Source organism: Hemitrygon akajei, chromosome 15 (genome assembly GCF_048418815.1).
Source record: "Hemitrygon akajei chromosome 15, sHemAka1.3, whole genome shotgun sequence".
Classification (NCBI taxonomy): Eukaryota; Metazoa; Chordata; class Chondrichthyes; order Myliobatiformes; family Dasyatidae; genus Hemitrygon; species Hemitrygon akajei.
In genome coordinates this window covers 29,756,975-29,782,680 of record NC_133138.1, presented here as the reverse complement: position 1 = coordinate 29,782,680, position 25,706 = coordinate 29,756,975, and the positions used below count along the sequence as shown (strand labels likewise).

At 39.8% G+C, this 25,706-nt stretch overlaps 2 protein-coding genes across 8 annotated transcripts in view; one reads left to right on the top strand and one right to left on the bottom strand.

Annotated features, from left to right (window-relative positions):
- The window catches only part of LOC140739243 (uncharacterized), a 112,885-nt gene that overhangs the window by 77,674 nt on the left and 9,505 nt on the right, over positions 1–25,706 (top strand). For 5 of the 6 annotated variants that reach the window (XM_073067361.1, XM_073067365.1, XM_073067364.1 and 2 more), the window contains 2 exons: positions 923–966; positions 1,098–1,852. In XM_073067361.1, coding sequence (XP_072923462.1) covers positions 923–966; positions 1,098–1,166 — 113 coding nt within the window. In that variant the 3' untranslated portion in view covers positions 1,167–1,852. Of the gene's footprint in view, positions 1–922; positions 967–1,097; positions 1,853–25,706 lie in introns of those variants that run through there. The other variant, XM_073067363.1, reaches the window with a different exon arrangement.
- The window catches only part of LOC140739244 (uncharacterized), a 33,740-nt gene continuing 16,217 nt past the window's right edge, over positions 8,184–25,706 (bottom strand). The window contains exons 5-7 of one of the 2 annotated variants that reach the window (XM_073067367.1): positions 19,651–19,737; positions 11,604–11,708; positions 8,184–8,466 (exon numbers count right to left, since the gene is read on the bottom strand). In XM_073067367.1, coding sequence (XP_072923468.1) covers positions 8,360–8,466; positions 11,604–11,708; positions 19,651–19,737 — 299 coding nt within the window. In that variant the 3' untranslated portion in view covers positions 8,184–8,359. Of the gene's footprint in view, positions 8,467–10,880; positions 11,364–11,603; positions 11,709–19,650; positions 19,738–25,706 lie in introns of those variants that run through there. The other variant, XM_073067366.1, reaches the window with a different exon arrangement.

The window sequence follows — 25,706 nt, the reverse complement described above, 5'->3', positions numbered from 1 at the left end:
CACTCTCTTAACTGCAGAGGTCTAGATCCAGAGAGACGAGTAGTTGTCACAAGGGTCTTCCCTGTTTACAGTGGATAACCATGACTTCATCTGTGCCTTGTCATGCCCTTTGCTCTCCAAGAAGTGTTGCAGAACCACCTTCCTGGCCATTGAATCTCACTGTAGATCTCGTCTATCCAGTCTATCAGAGCTAACTTTGCATGCTAGGACAAGCTTGTCCCTATCTCACTGGCATATGAGACCCACTGGCTACTCTCACCTGGTTTATCCTGCCATTCAAAGCGGTATGCCAAGATGTGGTCACCATCACATACAAACAGCTACTTGGAGGCACAGGTGAGAGCTGAATGTCTGGTGGGGACTAACAGTAACATACAATCTTCAGATTTTTTTTGTAGTTTCTAACTTGTTAAAGTAGTGGAACTGTTCGATTTTCACTCCCGGCCATTCCAAGCCTGAATGCATGAAACTACAGTGAGCAAAACAGTTCTGAATTGTCTTACTGCTTATTTCTCACCAACTATCAGTAACACAAAACAGTGCTTTTTAAACACAAACACACACAACTGATGCTTTTCAAAAACTGTTGCTCCTAGCATGGTGTAGTGTCTAACAACCACATAATATGCACACGACTGACACTACTTTGAAAATGTTTGGCAACAGTCTTCTGCACAAATTAAGCAGCATATTGCCCCCAAATAAATGAAGAGAATCCCTGCTATTTTCTTGATTTATTTTTGTTCTTTAAGATTTGTCCAAAATAAGCAGCTGCCCAATTAAACAGGACCCACTGTATTCAGTTTCACTGTTTTCTGTGACTTTGGTGACTTCAAGATATTTGTACCTTATTTTGTTAATTCGCCTATCAGAATATATGACAGTGTAAATTTTTAATTGTGATTCTTTTTATTCATCACAGGACACAGACAAAGTCTACAATCTGCTAACCAACCTTCAAAAACTGTAAGTACATTGGATCTTGTTGGAGAGTTCCCATATCTGTCAATATTTATAAAGGTGTTTACTGATGTGCAGGGATACAACAACAAATAATTTCCAATTCATTGTTATTTTTTGATTTTTTGATTTGTCAGAACCTGGTCTCTTCAAAGGAAGATCATTCACCTGTCATCTATGCGCAGATAGCGCAAACAAATATTTGAATAATCTCCCAAAAAAAAGAAGATGGAGTTTGATGCAGGGAATGAAGCAATTTTGTGAACTGTGCTTTGTGTACTTGCTCTGAATTAACATAATCAATTATCAGGCTTTTTAATTACCAATGTAACTATTGAATAATGGCTTGGAAGTCGAATCTCTTAATATAGTTTTATTATTTCCTCTTCATTTCTGCAGATGCTATGTAAAATGGAAGTAGATATGTATATTGTGCAAACAAAATTGACCATTTTAGGTAACTTTGCTAAAGAATTCAACTAGCATTTGAGAATTGCAATATGTATCAATGGTTGATATAAAGCACAGAATTCAACTTAAACCAGGGAGCTTCCTTTTATGCATCTTGCATGGATAATTGGAAATACCTTAAGTTGTTGAAAGAGTAAAAAAAATCACCATATAATCTACATAATATTTAAAGATATGTCATTAGGAATCAAACTGCTGACCGTGTTTGATATTGATGATCTCTGAAAACCCTTGCACATAAGATCATGAAGCACCATGCAAATTCTTCTTGCTATATTATGTTCAAACAATAAAATTTCATCATAAGACCTTAAGACAGTGGAGCAGATGGTCATTTGGTTCATAATGTCTTCTCTGCTGTTTAATCATAGTTAATTTATTATCCCCCTCAACCCCATTCACCTGCCTTTTCCCTGTAACCTTTGACACACTTACTAATCAAGAACCTATCAACCTTTGCTTTAAGTAGCCTCTTCTTCAGATCTATCTTTAGAATTTGCTCAACTGGTGAGTTTCCAGTGTTTCCTTCTAATCTAACGAGAGAAAACAGCAAATGATTGAAGAATGATTCATCCTTCATTATTATACCAATTCCAAAAAATTCTTGTGAAAATTGGATAATAAAGGATGGAGAAATCATAATCCCATTATTCTAATACAGCTACCTTTTACTCTGCAAGCCTAAACAAATTTACACGGTCCAGGATAGCCAATTGTTTAAAATGATCCTGACTTCAAGTATATTGAAGCTAGTTGGTGTCACTGCAAGAGTTAAATTGTTAATGACTACTTTCTTATTTCTTATATAAAATAGTACCAGAATAACTATCCAAACTATATTAAGTACAGAAATGGGACAGGTCATTTTAACTGGTCTATTTAGCCAGGACTCTCTTATTTTCTGAAAGTACTGTTTATTACTCCTCCTAAGCATTCATTATGTATAAGAATCAGTGGGCAAGCATACATTATTTCCAGGGACTAAACCTAATAGCCAAGTATATTTTATTGCAGGATGGGGCTTAAATTGCTGATTTTAGTTGATATTCAGATCTAAAGATTCAAAAAATAAGACTAAGAGCTCAAATTTTATACTTAATAAATCAAGTATCAGAAATTTTCATGAAATTCAGCTTTTCCTTTTAATGCAGAATAATAATTCTGGGTTTCTCTGTGAATTGCAAATGTCTATAACTTGCACAAATGGACACAGTCTACTTTCTTTTTGCTAATGACAGTAATTTTTTTTAAGTTCTTGAATGACTTTCTGTAAGATGCAGCAATTGGTTTACCCTCAGTTGCCATTTTATTTCGTACCTCTTGTACCCGGTAAGGTGGCCACTGTGTGTATCCTTGTGGTCTTCTGCCATGGTAGCCCATCAGCTTCAAGGTTTGATGTGTTGTGCCAATTCAGAGATGTAGATCTGCACACCACTTTGTAACATGTGGTTACTTGACTCACTGTTGCCTGTCTGTCAGGCTGAAACATTCTGGCCATTCTCCTCTGACCTCTCTCATTAACAAGGCATTTTTGCCCATAGAACTGTTGCTCACTGGATGTTTATTGTTTTTCATGCCATTCTCCGCAAACTCTAGAGTCTGCTGTGCATGAAAATCCCAGGAGATCAACTCAAACCACCCCGTCTGGTACCAACAATCATTCCATGATCAAAGTCACTTAGGTCACATTTCTCCTCATTCTGATGTTGGTCTGAACAACATCTGAACCTCTTGAGCATTTTTAATGCATTAAGTTGGTATCGCATGACTGGCCAATAAGATAATTGCATCAACAAACTGTTGTACTTAATGGTGTGGCTACTGAGTATATAGAAGTCATTATCAGTGTGTAGTTGAGGGATTCAGTGCACTGATGATGGCTTTTTGATCAGAGCTGAAATGTCTGCAAACATTTTGCCAAGCTCGGCGATCAACCAAACTTCCAAACAGACAACCCAACCTACCAGTATTCTGCAATATTTCAAACTGAGTGTATACCTTTGATTCAACATGTTGAGAATGTGTATTAGTGAATTAATTAGAATCCAAATAGGTAGCAAGGGAACAAGGTTAAAGAAAAACAGTGATCATGATTTCAACAATGTGATTGATATGGTGGGGAAGAAATGGAGATTTGAGGTTGAGTTACAGTAGATATATTTTCCTATAAATTGGTTATTTTCCTGGAAATGCTGGCAAGAAAAGGAATCTCAAGGTAGTAGTCATATGTATATATATATATATATATATATATACTTTGAGAATAGGTTTACTTTGAATTTGAATAATTGTGGCAAGGGACATACACAATTGCTCTCAGAAAGTGCTAATACTTGATGGGCTGAATGGCCTCCTTCACTGTTGACGGGGAGAAAAGGGATGCGATTTTGAATGAGAAAGATACTTTGTTCAGGTCTATTCAAGGCTTTGGTTGATATTAGCTTCAGCTTTCCAACTAACGATGCAAGACTGCCATCCACTTCAGAAAACAGATTGCTCCTGAGATCCATCTCTTTACCATCATATTTGTTCACACGCCAGACCTGCAGCCTGGTGAAAACTTGCTCAGTTCCAAAACTGACAATAATCCCAATAAAGACCTTAAGATTGAAGTTTAGATGTTGGTATAAAAGTGCTGAGGGAAGTTAGTTTCTGGGAGGATAAGCCATATTATTTTATAGCATCTTGGTTTTAACAATTTCCCAGACAAGATATGTACATATTGAAGATTAGAGGCTTTGAACTGTTTAATATGGAGCAAGTCACTGATTATCAGGGCAAATTGAAAAGGAATGAGTATCAAACCCTCGTTGACCCTACTCCTTTGCTCATCCACAACACTCAGACTGTTGTAATACTGCAACTTGTGAGGAATCTGGTCAAATAGAAAGAGGAAGTTGGTCCTCCAGCAATACAGTCTCCTGATCAAACTTTGTATTTTTCACCATATATATGTTTATATTTATGACTCTTTATAGTGAGTGTTCTCGTTTTTTTAAAAATTTACACAATTTGCCTTCTTTTGCACATTGGTTATTTGTCAGTCTTCGTTTATGTAGTTTTTTTGTCAACTTTATTGTACTTCTTTATTTTCCTGTAAATACTTGCAAGAAAATGAATCTCAAGCTAGTATATAGTAATGTACTGTATATGCATTTTGATGTTAATTTTCTTTTGGCTTTTGACTTTGTCCAGCTCTAATCTTCTTCAGTTCAAAAAGGCGAATGGAAGAATTTGTTCCTAATTGTGAGACTGTAACAGAATCTATTCCACGTTTTTATGATTATGCATCCCTTGCCAGCATCCAGTAATCCAGAACAAAGATACCCTGTAAAGCAATGGAATACATCCAAACAAATTTTGTATCTAAGTTGGACAGGTCTGACTGTGTTGCGTTAGTTGGAAGCAAGACCTATCAGTGGGCAGAATAACCAGTCAATATGACTTGATAGACACGTAGAAGATGATTAGAGGCATTAATAGAGTGGACAGCCAGCACTGTTTTCCCAAGGCAGAAGTGGCTAATAAAAGAGGGCATAATTTTAAGGTGATTGGAGGAAAGTACAGGGGAGATGTCAGAGACAGTCTTTTACTTATGCAGAATGGTTGGTGCTTGGAACCAGCTGCCATGAGTAGTGGTATGGGCTGACACATTAGGGACATTTAAGAGACTCTGAGGCTCATTATGAAAGAAAGATTAATGTTTCTACAAGGCAGAAGTATTAGATTGGAGTGGGTTGAAGGCACAGCACAAGATTATGGGCCGAAGGGCCTGTACTCTGCTCAATGTGTAATGTTCTGTGTTTTTGGACTGAATAGCCTACATCATACTAGGGGTGGTAATGTATTCTATACTGCTGAGTATTTATGAACTGCACAATTCTACCGAGGGAAGGGAAGAGTTGTGCGATTCATTGTATTCAGTGGGGCTGACCTGCCAGCAGGGGGAGTGCAGGGCAGAAAAACAGACGAGACTGCAGATGCTGGAATCTGGAGCAACACACAAAAGGCACTGTAGATTATTCTATGAGGGAAAATAGACAGTCACGCTTCAACTCATCATCTGGACTTAAAAATATAATTATTTGCACACAGATGTATAAGAGCAAGATATTTTCCATGTTGGTTATAATAAAAGTTAAAACATGGGCCTCTGATAATCTGATTCTATTAAGAATAAAGTTTCTGCTGATTTCAGTAGGCTTACTGCCCCAGGATCAGATTTAGAGCTAACACCCTACATTTCCCATAAATGAAAACTTTTGGCTATTTGGACAGGTGATTAGTTGGCACAGATTTAGAGGGAATAGGGGCAAATGCAGGAAAATGGGACTAGCAACTGGATGAAACAACTTGATTAGCATGGATGAATTGAGCAGAAGGAGCAGTTTGAATGCTCTGCTACACTTAGAGCTAATGACTGGTTTGCAACTCATAAGGCTTCCATCTTTCCCTGAAAAATAATAATAAACTGCATTAACATAGTATCTTTAATATAGATTAGATGTTCTAAAGTTTCTAGGGGGGGTTACTAGTCAAAAATTCACATTGAGCCACTATACGCAATTTTGTTTAGCCATATGAGTGAATGACAATTAAAGTTGAGCTTAAAATTGATAGCAGGAGGATTGTTTAAAGCATGGGTCATAAAATGTGCCTGAGATCAAGTCTGGGTGTGCAACAAAAGAGTGATTTAATGCAGGGAGTAAACAATGTTCATAAACTAAACATTAATGCAAACATTTAATCAATCATGTGGCACCAACACAATGCATAAAAGCATGCTGACATGGTCAAGAGGTTCAGTTGTTGTTCAGAACAAACATCAGAATGGGGAAGAAATGTGATAGAAGCGACTTGGAGTGTAGAATGATTGTTGGTGCCAGTGGGGTGGTTTGAGTATCTCAGAAACTGCTGACCTCCTGGAATTTTCACATGCAACAGTCTCTGGAGCTTACAGAGAATGGTGCAAAAAAACAAGAAAACATCTGGTGAGTGGCAGTTCTGTGGGCAAAAATGCCTTGTTAAGTACCTCCTGTGCCTAATAAAATTGCCACTGAAAGTATGTCAGTGATGATAAACCTGATTCTGTTTCTGATTCAATAAAAGCTTTTGGAATACTGTAGTCAGTGTAATAGAGCAGCTTCTTCCACAGTCTGTAAGATCTGTCTGTCTGTAAGGGGTTTGTACGTTCACACCTTGACAATGTGGGTTTTAGCCAGGTCTTTGTTCCTCCCACATACCAAAGATGTACAAACAATACACACAAAATGTTGGAGGAACTCAGCAGGTCAGGCAGCATCCAGGAAAATAATACAGTCAACGTTTTGGGCCAAAACCCTTCAGCAGGACTGTACGTGCCAGGTTAGTGAACTATGTAACAGTTTCTTCCCCCAAGCTATCAGACTCCTCAATACCCAGAGCCGGGACTGACACCTTACTGCCCTATTGTCTTGTTTATTATTTATTGTAATGCCTGCACTGTTTTGTGCACTTTATGCTGTCCTGGGTAGGTCTGTAGTCTAGTGTAGATTTTTCTGTGTTTTTTTTTCGTAGTTCAGTCTAGTTTTTGTATTGTGTCATGTAACACCATGGTCCTGAAAAAAGTTGTCTCATTTTTACTATGTACTGTACCAGCAGTTATGGTCAAAGTGACAATAAAAGTGACCAGACTTGACTTATGGGCATGCTATGCTCGCGCCGGAAGTGTGGTGACATTTGCGAGCTGCCCCCAGTGCAACCTTGGGTTGTGTTGGCCGTAGATGCAAATGGAGCATTTCACAGTATGTTTTAATGAACATGTGGCAAATAAAACTAATCTTTATCTTTGCTGTAGAGGTGATGGGTGAGGATGATTTCCACACCTGCCCTAGCAATACATTTTAGATATGAATTACTCCCTATGTAAAAATAATTACCCCTCAGATCCCCTTTAAAATTCCTTCAGCTTACCTTTAACCAAAGCCCTCTTGTTTTTGATATCCTAATAATAGAGAAATATTTTGACTACATATCCATGTATGTCTCTAGCTTGTAGACTTTCTTTCAGGGACCCTGCAGCTCATGTTCTCAGTGTTATTTACTTACTTTGTTATTATTGGCCTGATTTGTCCTCTTTTGCATATTGGACTTTCCTCCATCTTTCATAAACAAAAGAAAATCTGCAGATGCTGGAAATCCAAGCAACACGCACAAAATGTTGGAGGAACTCAGCAGGCCAGGCAGCACATATGGAAACGAGTAAACAGTTGATGCTTTGAACTGAGACCCTTCAGCGGGACTGGAAAAAAAAGACGCTGCCTGGCCTGCTGAGTTCCTCCAGCATTTTCTGTGTGTTGCTTGTCAGTCATTGTTATGTACAGTTTTTCATGTTTTCTATTGTATTCCTTTATTTTTTTGCTGATGCTTGCAAGAAAAAGAACCTTAAGGTTCTATATGGTAAATTTACTTTGAACTAATCACTCAGGGCAACAGAACAGCCAATCCTATCAAATGGCATGTATTTGGGATACGTGATGAAATCAGGTCACTTGAAAGAAACCCACATGGATCCAAGAGAAACTCGTAATCTCCACACAAGCAGCAGCTGAGGTAATATTTAATAAAGTAACAGAATCAGAATCAGGTTTATTATCAGTGACACATGTCATGAAATTTGTTGTCTTGCAGCATCAGTACAGTACAATATGTAAAAGAATACTGTGAGCTACAATAAGAAATATAAATAGTTCAAAAAGAAAGCAGGAGAGACATTAATGAGGGTTATGCACGTGATGCTCTTTCCAAACATGCCTACTAAAGAGTCACATAATAACCCATGAGACAAAAGGAGAAGCGATACCAGACATAGAAATTAAAATCAATGAAACTGCTTTCTAAATGACTTCATTAATTGTAAGATCACTGCAGAGATCCTTCTATTCCCCACTCACAAAATGGAGGCAAGAGTCATCATAATGAAGCAAAGTATCTCCACGGATTCCAGATGCTCTGGTGGTGGCATCCAAAACCAGGAACATAACTTTACTAGTGGAGCTAATAAAAGAATAAAACACAATATTAGTGAAATTGAAATACTCTCTGCCTTTTTCTCTGAGGATTGTCACCTTGTCGTAGTGAAGAGTTCCTGAGATCTCAAGAATGCTGCTACCTGAAGTTTAGCCTTCTGGCACTTAGCTCGTGGTAGGGTCACCTATGGCTGTAAAGTGAAGGGGAGGTTCCATACAAACAGCGATCCAACCAAAGCTGCAATGGTGGCACTAACGGAAAATAAAGATACATCTTCTTATGGAGTATAAGAAATGGCAGACAATGCTTAAGAAAGAAATCAGGAGGGCTAAAAGAAGGCATGTAGTTGCCTTAGCTGACAAGGTGAATGAGAATCCTAAGAGATTCTACAGATATGTGAAGAGCAAAAGGATTGCAAGGGACAAAGTTGGTCAACTGTAAGATCGGAATGGTGATCTATGCCTGGAGTCAAAAGAGATTTGGGGAGATTTTAAATAGAATTTTTGCAACTGTATTTACTCAAGAGACAGACACAGCGTCTACAGATGTGAGGCAAAGCAGCAGTGAGGTCATGGACATTGCGCAGATTGCAGGGAAGGAGGTGTTTACTGTCTTGAGGAAGATTAGGGTGGATAAATCCCTGACAAGGATTTCCCTTGGACCCTGTGGGAGGTGAGTGCAGGGACCTAAATCATCATTAGCAACAGGTGAGGTACTGGAGAATAGGAAGGTAGCTAATGTTGTTCCACTGTGTATGAAAGGCAGTAAGCATAAATCAGGAAATTATAGACTGGTGAGCCTGACATCAGTAGTATGAAAGTTATTGGATGGTATTCTAAGGGACCAGATAGATGAGTATTTGGATAGACATGGACTAATTAGGAATAGTCAGCATGGCTTCATGCATGGTAGACTGTGGATCAGCAATGTTATAGAGTTTTTTTATGGAAGTTACCAGGAGAGTTGATGAAGGCAAGGTAGTGGATTTTGTCCACATTAACTTTATTAAGGCATTTGATAAGCTCCAGCATGTAAGGTTGGTGAAGAAGGTTCAGTTGCTTGACATTTAAGATGATGTAGTAAACTGGATCAGGCATTGGCTTTGTGGGAGAAGCCAGAGAGTGATAGTAGATGGCTGCCTCTCTAAATGGAGGCCTGTGAATATTGAAGTGCCACAGGGATTGGTGCTGGGTCTGTTGTTTGTCAAAAATGATTTGAATAATATGGTTAACCGGATCAGTAAATTTGCAGATGACACCATAATTTGGGTTGCAGTGGATATCAAGGAAGACTGTCAGAGCTTACAGCAGGATCTGGACAGCTGGTAAGAAAGGGCTGAAAATAGCAGATAAAATTTAATGTAGACAGTTGTGGGGTGTTGCACTTCGGTGGGACCATAGGAAGGCAGGGTCGTAAAGAAAGCTTTTGACTCTTTGGCATCCATAAATAAAATTATTGAGTACAGGAGATAGGATTATTTGTTGAAGTTGCCTAAGATGTTGGTGCGGCCTCATTTGGAGTAATGCGTGCAATTCTGGTTCCCTACCTACAGAAAAGATGTAAACAATGTTGAAAGAGTACAGAGAAAAGTTACATGGATGATTCTGGGACTGGAAGACAGGTTATAAGGAAAAAATTAACAGGTTAGGACTTTATTCCTTGGAAAGTAGGAGAATGACTGGAGATTTGATAGAGTATACAAAATTTTGAGGGCTATAGATAAGGTAAATGCAAACAGGCTTTTTCCACAGAGGTTAGGTGGGACAACTAGAAGTCATGGGCTAAAGGATGAAATGTGAAAATTTTAAGGAGAACATGAGGGAAAACTTCTGAGTGTGATGAGAGTGTGGAACGAGCTGCCAGCACAATTGGTGCATTCAAGCTTGATTGCAATATTTAAAAGTAGTTTGGATAGTTACATGGATGGTAGAGGTATGGAAGGCTATGGTCTAGATGCAGATATATGGGAGCAGGCAGTTTAAGTTGTTCAGCAGAAACTGGATGGGCTGAAGGGCCTTTTTCCTGTTCTGTACTTGTCTATGACTCTCACAACAGCAGTAAAAGTGGAGGAAGAACGCAGCTAGTCATCTTGCATTCCATACCACTGTACCCTGACCCTGATCTGTCATGGACTGAGTCTTGTCTGCTGGTGCATTAGTCTCCGCACCTTAAACAAAGTCAAGCACAGGCTTCTCCAATAAGGGAATCCACCCTAAAATTACAGATTATGTGTATCTATAATTGGCTTTTACAGCCACTTTATAATCCTTCAACAGGCAACCTCTTTTCTGTTGGGAGAACACCATACTCAGCTTGAGTGATTGCACACTACTACTCTCTGCCGCATGGAGTTATTGCAGAGAAGGGTGAAGTAATGGTCATATCTGGGACTAATGTAATGTCATATTAATGATCACAATACTAAGAAGAGCAAGTGAAGGTAACATTCAAATGGGGCCATTTATTTGAATAGATATACAGGTTTGAATGACAGAACAGACCTCAGTTCTTATATTCCTTTGCCATTCATGATATAGATGATATTTGCCATAACACTTTGATCCTTATTACCTGGAGAACTCATCTTGATTTGGGAGTTATGTTCCCTCATTGGCTTAGATATTCCATTACTTTCTGATATGTAACACCAACTGAATTGATCGCAACAGGATTATGTAATAATTCATTCTATAGCGAAAAAAAATGTCCTTGTTTCTTCCAACTATATTTTTCCTCAGATTATTCAAACCATAGTGCAATATTTTTCCAGAGATGTGGTCTAGCTTGCTGTGTCTGTCCCACATTTTTTGCTTTTATTTCACATTTTCATCATCTGCAGGTTTTGCTTTTCCAAACTCAGATGTTCTTTTGAGTTATGGTGCCAAAGATTGCAGATGACCCATCTCCATCTGAACATGTTGACTCTGAGCAAGTATGAAGACGAAGTGTTAGATGTTACAGTGATCTCCATTTTCATACCATATAAAGCTAGTTAGGATGTTTAGCCAAGTTTATAAGTCGATAATTTTTATTTACTGTGTCTGGAGATTGCAGTTTGGATTGCTCATTGGGGATAAGATCTTTGAGGATATTGAATATTGGAGTTAATACATTTGAATAAAAAGGGATTATATTTTTCTTATACAATATAACTTATAAATTACCTGATCTCTTTTGAAATCTGATAGCAGCATAATGAATTTCATTTTGGTATGGTTCTGAGTCTGAGATTTTCTGATAATCTTCAGGTTGCCTTTGATTTTCATTGACTGTGAAGAGGAATGGAAACATAGAATCATAGAGCACTATAGAAATGACACCTTGATCCATTTAGACAGTGCCAAACTATTATTTTGCCTAGACCCATTGACCTGCACATGGACCAAAGCCCTCCATATCCTTTCTTCCTTCTGAGGTTAGAGATGGAATCAGATTCACATCAGCTATGGCAAGATTTGCATCCTAACATCATGAATGGCTGTGCTTCTGCACCTCCAGTTGAGCTCAATGCCTTTAATGCACTCTTTGAAATGGAGAATTAAACCAGATCTATGTGAATCCCTGCTGCATCTGCTGACACTGGAATCTTTAGCTCAGAGGGTGATGCCAGAATATCTTTCAAGAGGATGAAGGCCTTTAGCACTGACAGTATAACTAATAGGGCTCTGAAAACCTGTGATAACCAACTGGCAGAAGTGTTCAAGGACTTCTTCTTCAATCTCTCACTGCTGCGTTCGGAGTTTCCCACCTGCTTTAAACAGTTGACAAACATACCAGTGCCCAACAAGAGCAGGATGAGCTGCTACAATGCCTATCATCCAGTGGTACTCACATCTACTACAGTCAAGTGCTTCGTGAAGTTGGTCATGGCTAGATTAAATTTCTGCCTCAGCACATACCTGGACCTGCTGCAATCTGCCTGCAGTAGATGTAATCTCACTGGCTCTGCACTTGTCCTTGAATCACCTGGACATTAGTAATATCTACCTCTCACTGCATTTGGATCCTTGACTTCCTCACCAGGAGACCACAGTCTGTGTGGATCAGAAATAATATCTGCTCCCCGCTGACAATCAACATCAGCACTCTTCAAGGATGTGTGCTTAGTCTAATCCTCTACTCTCTCTACACCCATGATTGTGTGGATAGGCACAGCCCAAACACCATCTATTAATTTGCTGATGCCACAACTATTGTTGGCAGAATTTCAGATGGTGACGAGGAAGCATAAAGGAGCAAGTTAGATCAGCTGGTTGAGTGGTGTTGCAGCAACAACATTGCATTCAGCGTAAGAAAGACCAAAGAAATGATTGTGGACTTCAGGAAAGGTAAGGTGAAGGAACACACACCAGTCCTCATCGAAGGATCAGAAGTTGAAAGGGTGAGCAGTTTCAAATTCCTGTATAGCAAAATCTCTGAGGAACTATCCTGGACCCAACATAATGATGCAACTATAAAGAAGGTAAGACAGTGCTATATTTCATTTGGGATTTGAGGAGAATTTTGTATGTCACCAAAGACACTTGCACATTCCTACAAGTGTACCATGGAGAGCATTCTAACTGGTTGCATCAGTGTCTGGTATGGGGTCCACTGCACAAGGTCAGAAAAAGCTGCAGAAAGTTGTAAACTCAGTCAGTTATATCACGGGCACTAGTCTCCCTAGCATCTGGGACACCTTCAAAATGTGATGCCTCAAAAAGGCAGCATCCATCAGTAAGGACCTCCATCACCCAGGACATGTCCCTTCTCATTGCTACCATCAAGAAGAAGGTACAAGTGCCTGAAGATACACACTCAATGTTCAGGACCAGCTTTTTCTCCTCTGGCATCAGACTTCTGAATGGACTTTGAACCCATGAACACTTACTCAGTATTTTTACCCTCTCTTTTTGCACTTCTTTTTAAATTTATTTTTTATATATTCTTATTGTAATTTCTAATATTTATTACTATGTATTGCAAAGTACTGTTGCTGCAATGCAACAAATTTCACAACATATGTACTATACATATGTTGGTGATATTAAACCTGATTCAGACACCCATCCATGTACTTATCCAAATTTCTTTTCAATGTTGAAATCAAACCTGCATCCACCACTTCAGCCAGCAGCTTGTTCCACACTTTCAATATTCTCTGAGTGAAGACATTCCCCCTCATATTCCCTTTAAATATTTCAGCTTTCACCATTAACCTATGATCTCTAGTTCTAATCTCACTCAACCTACCTTCAAGAAAAACCTGCTTGCATTTACCTTATTTATACCCCTCATAGTTTTGTATACCTCTGGCGACGGTGACATCAGGCAACGGTGGGAAACTTTGTCACATGGTATGAGCAGAATCATCTGCAGCTTAATGTGAAAAAGACTAAGGAGCTGGTGGTGGACCTGAGGAGGGCTAAGGCACCGGTAACCCCTGTTTCCATCCAAGGGATCAGTGTGGACATGGTGGAGGATTACAAATACTGGGGATACGAATGGACAATAAACTGGACTGGTCAAAGAACACTGAGGCTGTCTACAAGAAGGGTCAGAGCTGTCTCTATTTCCTGAGGAGACTGAGGTCCTTTAACATCTGCCGGATGATGCTGAGGATGTTCTAAGAGGCTGTAGTGGCCAGTGCTATCATGTTTGCTGTTGTGTGCTGGGGCAGTAGGCTGAGGGTAGCAGACACCAGCAGAATCAACAAACTTATTCATAAGGCCAGTGAAATTGTGGGGGTGGAACTGGACTCTCTGATGGTGGTGTCTGAAAAGAGGATGCTGTCCAAGTTGCATGCCATCTTGGACAATGACTCCCATCCACTACATAATGTACTGGTTAGGCACAGGAGTACATTCAGCCAGAGACTCATTCCACCGAGATGTAACACTGAGCGCCATGGGAAGTCATTCCTGCCTGTGGCCATCAAACTTTACAATTCCTCCCTTGGAGTGTCAGACACCCTGTGCCAATAGGCTGGTCCTGGACTTATTTCCACTTGGCATGATTAACTTATTATTTAATTATTTATGGTTTTATATTGCTATATTTCTTCACTATTCTTGGTTGGTGCAGCTGTTACAAAACCCAATTTCCCTCGGGATCAATAAAGTATGTCTGTCTGCCTGTAAGTCTCCCCTCATTTTCCTTTGCTCTAGTGAATAAAATCCAAACCTATTCAATCCTTCCCTGTAACACAGTTCCTCGACTCCCAGAAATATCCTTGTAAATTTTCTCTGAACTCTTATTGATATCTTACATATAGATTTTTCTTTTATCAACTATTGCACATCATGAGTGTTAAGAAGCTTCTGTGTTTCCCCTTTGACAAATTTATCTCACCTACACACAGAAGCAATGGATGAGTGGGGAGTTTAGCCAAGAGTGTGCAGTAGGTTCGGCAGATGAGCAAGAAAACTGGATGAATTGATAAGCACAGGTGCACTCCTAGTAAATAACAGTTACTTAAAAGTGTAATCTGCAGAACAAACAAACTAAAATACCGCAGCCGCTGGAAATGTGAAATATTACTGAAAATTCTCAAATTTCTCATCAGACGGGTAATAATTGTTAGCACCACCTTTCGGATCAATCCCTCTCATTAGAAATGCTGGTGCAGGTTAAACTGGGACTGCAGTGTTTTGTTTGATCTGTTGTGATAGATGAGAGGAAGGGGCAACACACACAAAATGCTAGAGGAACTCAGCAGGTCAGGCAACATCTATGGAACAGAATAAACACTTGATGTCTCAGGCCAAGATCCTTCTTCAGGAATGGAAGGGGCGAAGATGCCAGAATAAAAATTTGGGAGGAGGAGGGAAGTATCTAGAAGGTAATGGGTGAAGCCAGGTGGGTGGGAAAGGTGAAGAGCTGGAAGAAATCTGAGAGGAGAGAGGAATGGACCGTAGGAGAAAGAGAAGGAGGAGGGACCCAGAGGGAAGCGATAAGTAGGTGAGAAGAGTTAAGGGGCCAGAGTGGGGAACTGAAGAAGGGGGGGGGAAGGGAAAAACCTTTTTTTTACAGGAAGGAGAAGTTGATATTCATGCCATCAGGTTGGAGGCTACCCACACAGATTGTAAGGTGTTTCTCCTCCACCCTGAGGGTGGCCTCATCTTGGCTTAAGAAGAGGCAAAAGATTAGAACAGAAATGGGAATCAGAATTAAAATGTTCGGCCACCAGGAAGTTCTGCTGTTGGTGGATGGAGTAGAGGTTCTTGATGAAGTGGTCCCCAAGCTTATAACCGGTCTCACCAGTGTAGAGGAGACCCCATCAGGAGCACTGGGCACAGGAGTCAACCCCAGCAGATTTGCAGGTGAAGTGTTGTTTCACCTGGAAAGACTGTTCATCTGGGAGCAGGTGAATGGGCAGGTGTAGAACTTTGGGCACTTGCAGGAATAAGTGCTGAGAAGGAGATTAATGGGAATGAATGTACAGCGAGCGTACAGGGAACGTACAAGGAGGAGCAATCCATAAAGAGAGAGGAATGGTGGTGGGGGAGGTAAAGATACATCTGGTCATAGGACCCCTTTGGAGATGTCAGAAAGCAAAGGAAGAGACATTGCATAGATTGAGTCTGGAGGTTACAAAAGAGTGAACACATATTTGACAGCAACTAGGTTGAAAAAGCAATACAGACAGGCAATTTTACAAGGGTAGAAGTAAAGTATGTAAGCAAGGAGAGGTTGTTCAGCTTTGGAGGCAACACATACCAATAAATGTGTTATCCACTTTCCCTGGGAAAATAAGAGGCTTGTTATCTCCATTGTGAGAGATTGCAAAAGCTCTCAGCTATAGGGGGATCTGGGTGCAGAACTGTAAAATCCAATATTCAGGTATTTCATGTAATTACATAAGCTAAAAGATTATTATTTATTGTGAGAGCAATTGTATACCAATGTAGAGAGGTTGTGCTTCAGTTATATAGGCTATCAGTTAGACAGCATCTGGAGTACCGTGAACAGTACTTGTCTCCATAAACTCAAGAGATTCTACAGATGCTAAAAATCTGGAGCAACACACACAAAATACTGGAGGAAGTCAGCTGGTCAGGCAACCTCTGTGGAGAGAAATAAAGAGCTGATGTTGTGAGCTGAGACCCTTCAACAGATCTCAATAACTATAAACAAGAGAAAATCTGCAGATGCTGAAGATCTAAAGCAACACTCACAAAGAGCTGGAGGAACTCAGCAGGCCAGGCAGCATCTATGGAAAAGAGTAAACAGTTGACATGTTGGGCCGCGACCCTTCATCCGGACTGGAAAGAAAGAGTAAGAGGGTAGGGTGTGGAGAGGAAAGAAGAGAAAGGTTGGAGAGGGGGAGGGGTGAAGTAGAGCTGGGAATTTGAGTGGTGGAAGAGATCAAGGATTGGAGAAGGGGGAATTGGATAGCAGAGAATAGAAGAACATGAATGAAGGGTCATGGCCCAAAACTTCGACTGTTTACTCTTTTCCACAGATGCTGCCTGGTCTGCTGAGTTCTTCCAACATTTTGTGTGTGTTGACTCAATACCTACAAAAGGACTTTACAGACAGAGTAGCAATTCAGTGAAGTGCACCAGAATAATAGCAGGAATGGGCAAGCTGCTGAATGAATGAAAAATAGAAAAGCTGCATTTATATCTGCAGGGAAGTAAAAGATTGAAAGGGGGCAAAATTAAAACATGCAGTATCCATTGAGTTCTTGACTGACTGACTGACTACCCCACCTAGTGGGGCAATCTAGAACTAGGAATTTTAAAATAAGCTGTTACCCATTTAAGACAGAGATAAAGTGAATTTCTGTTTCAGAAGTTCCTAAGTCTTTTACTGTCTCTTTCCTGAAAGGTTAGAGGAAGCAGAGCCTGAGACGACTTCCAATGCTGATGTGGATAGGTAAATGATAAGTGGATGTATAATGTTACTTTGTGTCGTCAGGGATGTGGGATTGCAAATATATTCAGAACAGACACAATTTTATTAAACTACAGAGTAGGCTTAAAACTTGAGTGACAAATTCTTGCACCTTATTCTTATGTTTCTAGATGCACAAAGGTCTGCATATTCATACAAATAAGGAGATGTTATCCTGTGTGGCTTTACTTAATGTGTAAATGTACATAGCAATGTTAGTAGAGATAGGGTGCCATGGCAGCGTACGCTTTACAATTTCAGCTGTAAGATCAGGGTTCAATTCTAGCCGCTGTCTGTAAGAAGTCTGTTCATTCTCCATGTGACCACATGAGCTTTCTCCGGCTACTCCAGTTTCCTTCCAGATTCCAAAGTTGTACGGTTAGTGCTAGTAAGTTGTGGGTATGCTACGTTGGCACCGGAAAAGTGCCAGCACTGGAGGACTGCTCGGCACATTCATTGCTAATTTGATTTAACACAATCACATTTCACTGCATGCTTTGATCAATATGTGACAAATAATGCTAAACCTTATATTTAATGTTAAATGCATTATTAAATAAAATGACTAATGGTGCATATACAAAAACTTTACCTGCATTTTGGAAGACATATGAGAGCAGACAGGGGTGATAAATCTGATTGCATTCTTTGAGAAAGTGATGAGTGCAATACATCTGTATTGGCCTTTCAAAATATTCTTAATAACGTGCCATATAACAACCCACAAGACAAAAGAGGGTAGTGATACCGGACATGTGAAATTAAAATATTCATAGCACCAAAACTGCCTCTTGCATCATTTCCTGAGCTGAACAATAATTACAGTGATTATTCTCTTTCTCCACTCACAAAATGGTGGGATTGGAGAAAAATCACAGCATTAAATAAAGTAGTTCTGCAAATTCCAGCTGCTCTAGTGATAATAAACTTTATTCTAATTTTGATTATTTTCTTGGGAATGTGTATCTGGTTCTACAATAGTGCATTCTCTAGCCAAAGATTTCTTTGCTTTTTTCTGCCTTCTTTACACTAGATCAGGAGTGTTAGTTTTCAGTCTGATTTCCATTTCTGTAAACAGGTGATGGACAGGAGAGTATTCACTGAGTTCTTCAATTATTCAGATTCCTTTATTTATTGTAACATATGGTGAAATATACTATTTGCATAAACAACCAACACAACCTAAGGATGTGCTGAGACAGTCTGAAAGTGTTGCCGCACATTCTGACATCAACATGAAGTTAGTTATTTAAAGTCTGTCCCGAGCCTTATAGGCTCATCAGGCCAGTGCTTATGCTGGTTTCCGTGGCGTGAAGTGACTGAGAGTACAAGACTTCCCCCCACCCCCCCGCCCCACCCAAGATAGGACGCTGAGGTTAACCCCCAGCATTTTGCCGGTACCCATTTGGATGGACTGGAGCAATGTGTGGTTAAGTGCTTTGCTCAAGAGCACAACATGCTGCCTCAGTTTTGGCTCGAATTCACGACCTTCAGATTGCTCGTCCAACATCTTAACCACTTGGCCACACACCACACAACATCAACATAGCATGCCCAAAGTGTTCAGATGAGAAAACACAAGCAACAGTAGAACAACACCTAAACAAGTTTCTTTCCTTCCTCCTACCCACCCACTCACTCAGACACAGAGACAGTCCTCCAATCCTAGAATAGGGCAGCTCCGGGCTTCCAGCCTCCAGTGAACTTGTGGATTTACATTATTTTAAACATATTTTGCTACTCATTGAATATGAAGGCTGCTAGTTGGATATCTCATCAAGGACAATTTTCTGCAATTTAAACCTATCGAGACCAATCCTTCACTGTAGGGGTCATGCATCTGATTTCTATCAGCATTGTGTTCTGTGTTGTGTGTTCATTATGGGTATTATGGTAACTGGTCCCGTCAGTGGGCTGGTGTGGTAAAAGTGAAGGGAATAAGTTATGTATTTGTGCTTTGTTCTGGGTATTTTGGGGCTGGGGAAAGATGGATGTCATATCTTTTCTTGATCACTTTGTTACAGCTTAATTTATGCCTAGTACAGTTAATTGCATCACTTCAAGATTGTATGTTTTGCTACCTGCTAATAAAAGATCCAATACAATTCTTTGACTTTTAGAACATCAATATTGGAGTGACTGGAGGGCACAACATGCAAATATAGCAATCTGTGGGGCCGCCAGCAGCGGCACTGGGTTGTTAGAATAGCCGCTACATGTCTAGTCCCACCTTCTCCCTTGTCCCCTTTAATTTTGAGCAAATTGATGTAATTAAATGTTGGGGCTACTGAAGAAAACTGATCAAAACACTATTCAATAGAAGTAGCAAATTACCTGGTCGGTTTTGAAAACTGACAGCAGCATATTCAATTTCTGCAGTGCATGGTTTCCTTTGAACTGGTTCCCTTTGAACGTCCTTAACTGTGAAAGTGAGTTAAAGCAGTTTAGTACTTGAATAACTATTGAAGAAATCTATCATGCTTTTCCCTCAGCTGCAATTTCACATTAAGAGCATTAGGAAGCATGAATTTTTGGCACATTCTTTTGCTAAAGTTTTTATCCTGTGAGTGATTTATCTCATGTAGAAATGGATGAGCAGGGAGTTTAGATAAGTGTCTGAAGTAGCTTCAGCAGAAGAGTCAGAAATTGAGGCAAGAATCCCAACCACATTTTTGACAGCAGTGAGACTGTGATAGAGGTAGTGGCAAGCTATCTTACAGAGGTGGAATATGTAAGCAAGAAGCAGCTGTTCAGCATTGGAGGTAACATATACCAATAAAGGTGAAGCTGTCGACGCATTTTGGCAGAAAAGAAATAATAAAAAGGAGTATGTTATCCCCATGGTGAGAAATTGCAGAGGTTTTCAGCTACAGATGGATCTGGGTGTTATTGTGCATAATTTGTAAATGCTAATATGCAGATAGAGTCTTAGAGTCATCCAGCATGGAACAGACCTTTTGGCTCAACTTGTCCACGTTGACCAAATTGCCTACCTGAGCTAGTCCCATTGGCCCTTATCCCCCCTAAATCTTTTATGTATCTACCGAAGTGTCTTCTGAACATTGTATCTGCTGCTACCACTTCCTCTGGCGGCTCATTCGATTATATCCACCGCCCTTTGTGTGCAAAACTTCTCCCCCAGATCATCTTTGAATTTCTCCCATCTCCCCTTGAGTTTATGCCCTCTAGTTTAAAACTCTCCTACCCTAGGACCATATCTATGTCCCTACTGATTTTATATTTCTCTATAGGGTCAGATATAGCATTAATTAGGAAAACTAAAACTTGTTATTAATTATTTTGAAGGGAATCAATATAAACAAAGGAACACTGTGATTAAGTACAGTGCATTGATTATACCACATTTTTAGTTTTATGTAAAGTATTGCCCCATTATTTATCAAAAGGTATAGTATTACTATGTGGAAAGCAGTTCCAACTGACTGGAATATCTTACACATAAAGATTGGAAAGGTGAGGCTTATATCTGCAAGGCAGTGAAAAAATAAAAGGGGCATCATTAAAACATACAACACCCAGTCAGGTCTCAATATCTTATGATAGTGGTTCACCTGGTGGGGTAACCAAGAAATACGGGTCACTGTTAAAACATGTTGTAAGGTCAGTCATTTAAGATGAGATAAGAAGAAATTCATTTGACTCACATTGTCTTGAGTGTTTGGTTGCAGGTTTGAAGTTGCAATCAGAGCTCACACAATTTTGTTAAACTGCAGAGCAGGCTTCAGGGGCTGAATTGTCAACTCTTGCTCCTAGTTGTTATGTTTCCAAATTGATAACTCAATAAACATGTACTGATGTAGACATAGAAATGTGGAAGTGGTGATTTCAGGTTTAATTCCAATGTTTTGGAGAAATTTGGATAAGTACATGGATGGGACAGATTTAGAGTATTTAGCCCATTTAGTCTGTTCAGCACAGACAAGATAAGGCAAAATGCTTGTTTCTGTGCGGTAATGCTCTTCAACTCTATGTGGCTTTGTAAGGTTTAACTTAAAGAGCTGGATGCTGTAACTATGCTTAGTGATAGTTAATGATTGATAGATAATAAGTACACAAAATGACTAATGGAAACTCCACAAATATTCATTTCTCATATGATAGCAGGCACAAATATATACAGCTGATAAATGTACGAAAAAAGAGATCAACATACAGTTTGAGTACCCCTTCTCTGAAATGCTTGGTGCTGTAAGTATATCGGATTTTAGATTTTTCATATTTTGGAATATATAATAAGATAGCTTGGGATTGCCATTATTTCTGACTGAGTTTCTGTGCTGGCAGTATGCAGTCCTTTGTTTTATGTACTGATGAAGCAGTTCAGCATTTTAGATCTTAGCAAACTCATCAATGAATTCCTCTACTGCTTTGTGATCAGCAGATGCTTTTCACCACAGACCTTTAAAAATTTAATCCCGTGCCTTGTCTTAAATTCTGCAACCATCCTGCTGAATATTCACAATTGCCTTCAATTTTTGGAAGGTTGTCATAGTTTGTTTCATGATCAGCATACTGCTAAGCAGTATATAGTATGTTCATTCCAACGCTGGTGAATCCACTCTTTCAACACACAATTGAGATATTCATTTTTCAATTTATGTAGAGTTTTTCTGTTTTTTGTAACTTCTGTTTATTACACATGTGAAGTCACTTCTCAGTTGTTTGTGGTGTGCAGAGACCTGCGCGACACCAGGGAACCTTCCCAGCATTTTGTGGAATTTTCCATTTGTGACACTTTGTTAGTGCACTAAAAAATTTCAGATTTAGGATATTTTCAGATTTTGAAATTTTGAATAAGGGGTCCTCAATCTGTATTGCTTCTACAATAGAACTTGCAAATTGCCTGGTTGCTTTTGAAACCTGATAGCAGTATAATGAATTTTTTCAGAGAACTATGCAGGCGAATTGATAATGATAAAGTGTTTGAGATATTCATAAAGTTTTTTTCTCTCAGCAACTGTTTGTCATTGTCAGCATTAGTATCCTTCATTGATATTGAAAAAAGAGATAAGAAACAAATTTAAACAACAACACACACAAAATGCTGGTGGAACACAGCAGGCCAGGCAGCATCTATAGGGAGAAGCGCTGTCGACGTTTCGGGCTTTCGGTTAGTCCTGACGAAGGGTCTCAGCCCGAAACGTCGACAGTGTGTTTCCCTATAGATGCTGCCTGGCCTGCTGTGTTCCACCAGCATTTTGTGTGTGTTGTTGTTTGAATTTCCAGCATCTGCAGATTTCCTCGTGTTTGCTCAAGAAACAAATTTAAATTGTTTTCCATTTGTCTGAAGCAAATTCCACTCTGAAGGGTAATAGAATCTCAGAGATAGATGCTAGTCCGTCCAATTCCTGCAAATAACACCTCTTGCAACCTATGTTCTGCAGGGTAGACCAAAAGCAAAATATTTTAGCTGCTGTAAATGCAAAATAGACAATGGTAGAATTGCCTGCTTGTTCTGGAAAAAACTGTGGAAAGAGAAATAGAGCTAGTACTTAAAATAGTCAATTTTTCATCAGACACCATTTCAAAAAAATGGTTCTAGGCCTGAAAAGTTAACTGTTTGTTTCCAATTGATGCTATCTTGATGTCTGAAATGATGAGCCATTCAGTCTTATTCATCAGGATAAGCTTCAGACTCATGCCTAGTAAAGACTTCAAAGGATCTTAGAATTATAGGACATCTAGCGTGCATGAGCAGAGCTGGCCAGTCATGTCTATGCTGTTGATGAACAAGCTATCCAACCTTTAATACCACCTCCTAGCAACAGATTCAAGGCTCTGAAAGTCAGACCTCTTCAATCCACATAGAACTAGGGTTTCTACCTCTGTCATCACCTCAGGCAGTGACGTTCTAATCCATCACATGAAAATAAATCTCCTTGTGTCCCTTCTAACCTGTCTATAAACCATTTTATGCCTCAGGCCACTTGATTTTGCTAAGAGAAGTAGATAAGTTCTATTTACTCTCTATAACTTTTCAAAATTCCACCTCAATTTAAATCCCTCTTTTGTCTTCACTGTTTGAAACAATTGATGTTTTCCAATTTCTTCTCATCATTAAAGTTTTCCAGCCTTTCATAAATACTTTCAATTTTTTTTGTAATGTAGAATCCAGAACTCAGTGTGGTATTCACTGGTAATCTATAGAGTCGTAGAGCACTACAGCACAGAAAAAGGCCTTTTGGACTACCTAGTCCAGGTCAGCCTGGTTTTCTGCCTAGTCCCATCCTGCTGCACCCAAACCATAGCCCTCCATAGTCTCTTATCCATATACAATAGACAATTTACAGTAGGCGCAGGAGTAGGCTATTCAGCCCTTCTAGCCAACACCACCATTCACTGTGATCATGGCTGATCATACACAATCAGTACCCCGTTCCTGCCCTCTCCCCATATCCCTTGACCCCACTATCTAGAAGAGCTCTATCTAACTCTCTCTTGAATGCATCCAGAGACTTGGCCTCCACTGCCTTCTGGGGCAGAGCATTCCACATATCCACCACTCTCTGGGTGAAAAAGTTTTTCGGCATCTCTGTTCTAAATGGCCTACCCCTTATTCTTAAACTGTGGCCTCTAGTTCTGGACTCACCCATCAGCGGGAACATGCTTCCTGCCTCCAGTATGTCCAATCCCTTGATAATCTAATATGTTTCAATCAGATCCCCTCTCATCCTTCTAAATTCCAGTATATACAAGCCCAGTCGCTCCAATCTTTCAACATATGACAGTCCTGCTATTCCGGGAATTAACCTTGTGAACCTATGCTGCACTCCCTCAATAGCAAGAATGTCCTTCCTCAAATTTGGAGACCAAAACTGCATACAATACTCCAGGTGAGGTCTCACCAGGGCCCTGTACAGCTGCAGAAGGACCTCTTTACTCCTATACTCAATTCCTATTGTTACAAAAGCCAGCATGCCATTAGCTTTCTTCACTGCCTGCTGTACCTGCATGCTTGCTTTCATTGACTGATGTACAAGAACACCTAGATCTCGTTGTACTTCCCCTTTTCCTAACTTAACTCCATTTAGATAGTAATCTGCCTTCCTGTTCTTGCCACCAAAGTGGATAACCTCACATTTATCCACATTAAACTGCATCTGCCATGCATTTGCCCACTCACCCAACCTGTCCAAGTCACCCTGCATTCTCATAACATCCTCCTGACATTTCACACTGCCACCCAGCTTTGTGTCATCAGCAAATTTGCTAATGTTACTTTTAATCCCTTCATCTAAATTATTAATGTATTTTGTAAACAGCTACGGTCCCAGCACCAAACCTTGCTGTACCCCACTGGTCACAGCCTGCCATTCTGAAAGGGACCCGTTAATCACTACTCTGTTTCCTGTCAGCCAGCCAATTTTCAATCCATGTCAGTACTCTGCCCCAATACCATGTGCCCTAATTTTACCCACTAATCTCCTATGTGGGACTTTATTAGAAGGTTTCTGGAAGTCCAGGTACACTACATCCACTGGCTCTCCCTTGTCCATTTTCATAGTTACATCCTCAAAAAACTCCAGAAGATTAGTCAAGCATGATTTTCCCTTCATAAATCCATGCTGACTCGGACTGATCCTTCTACTGCTATCCAAATGTGTCATAATTTCTTCTTTTATAATTGACTCCAGCTTCTTTCCCACCACTGACATCAGGCTAACCAGTCTATAATTCCCTGTTTTCTCTCTCCCTCCTTTCTTGAAAATTGGGACAACATTAGCCACCCTCCAATCAGCAGGAACTGTTCCTGAATCTATAGAACATTGGAAAATGGTTACCAATGTGTCCACGATTTCTAGAGCCACATCTTTAAGTACCCTGGGATGCAGACCATCAGGTCCCGGGGACTTATCAGCCTTCAGACTCAACAGTATATCCAACACCGTTTCTTCCCTAATATAAATTTCCTTCAGTTCATCCTTTACCCTAGTTCCTTTGGCGACTATTACATCTGGGAGATTGTTTGTGTCTTCCCTAGTGAAGACAGATCCAAAGTACCTGTTCAACTCATCTGCCATTTCCTTGTTCCCCATAATAAATTCACCCGTTTCTGTCTTCAATGGTCCAATTTTGGTCTTAATTATTTTTTTGCTATTCACATACCTAAAGAAGCTTTTATTATCCTCCTTTATATTCTTGGCTAATTTACCTTCGTACCTCATTTTTTCTTGGCGTATTGCCTTTTTTGTTATCTTCTGTTGCTCTTTAAAAGCTTCTCAGTCCTCCGGTTTCCCGCTCTTCTTTGCTATGTTATGCTTCTTCTCTTTTATTTTTATACTGCCCTTTACTTCCCACGTCAGCCACGGCTGCCCCTTACTCCCCTTAGGATCTTTCTTCCTCTTTGGAATGAACCGATCCTGCACCTT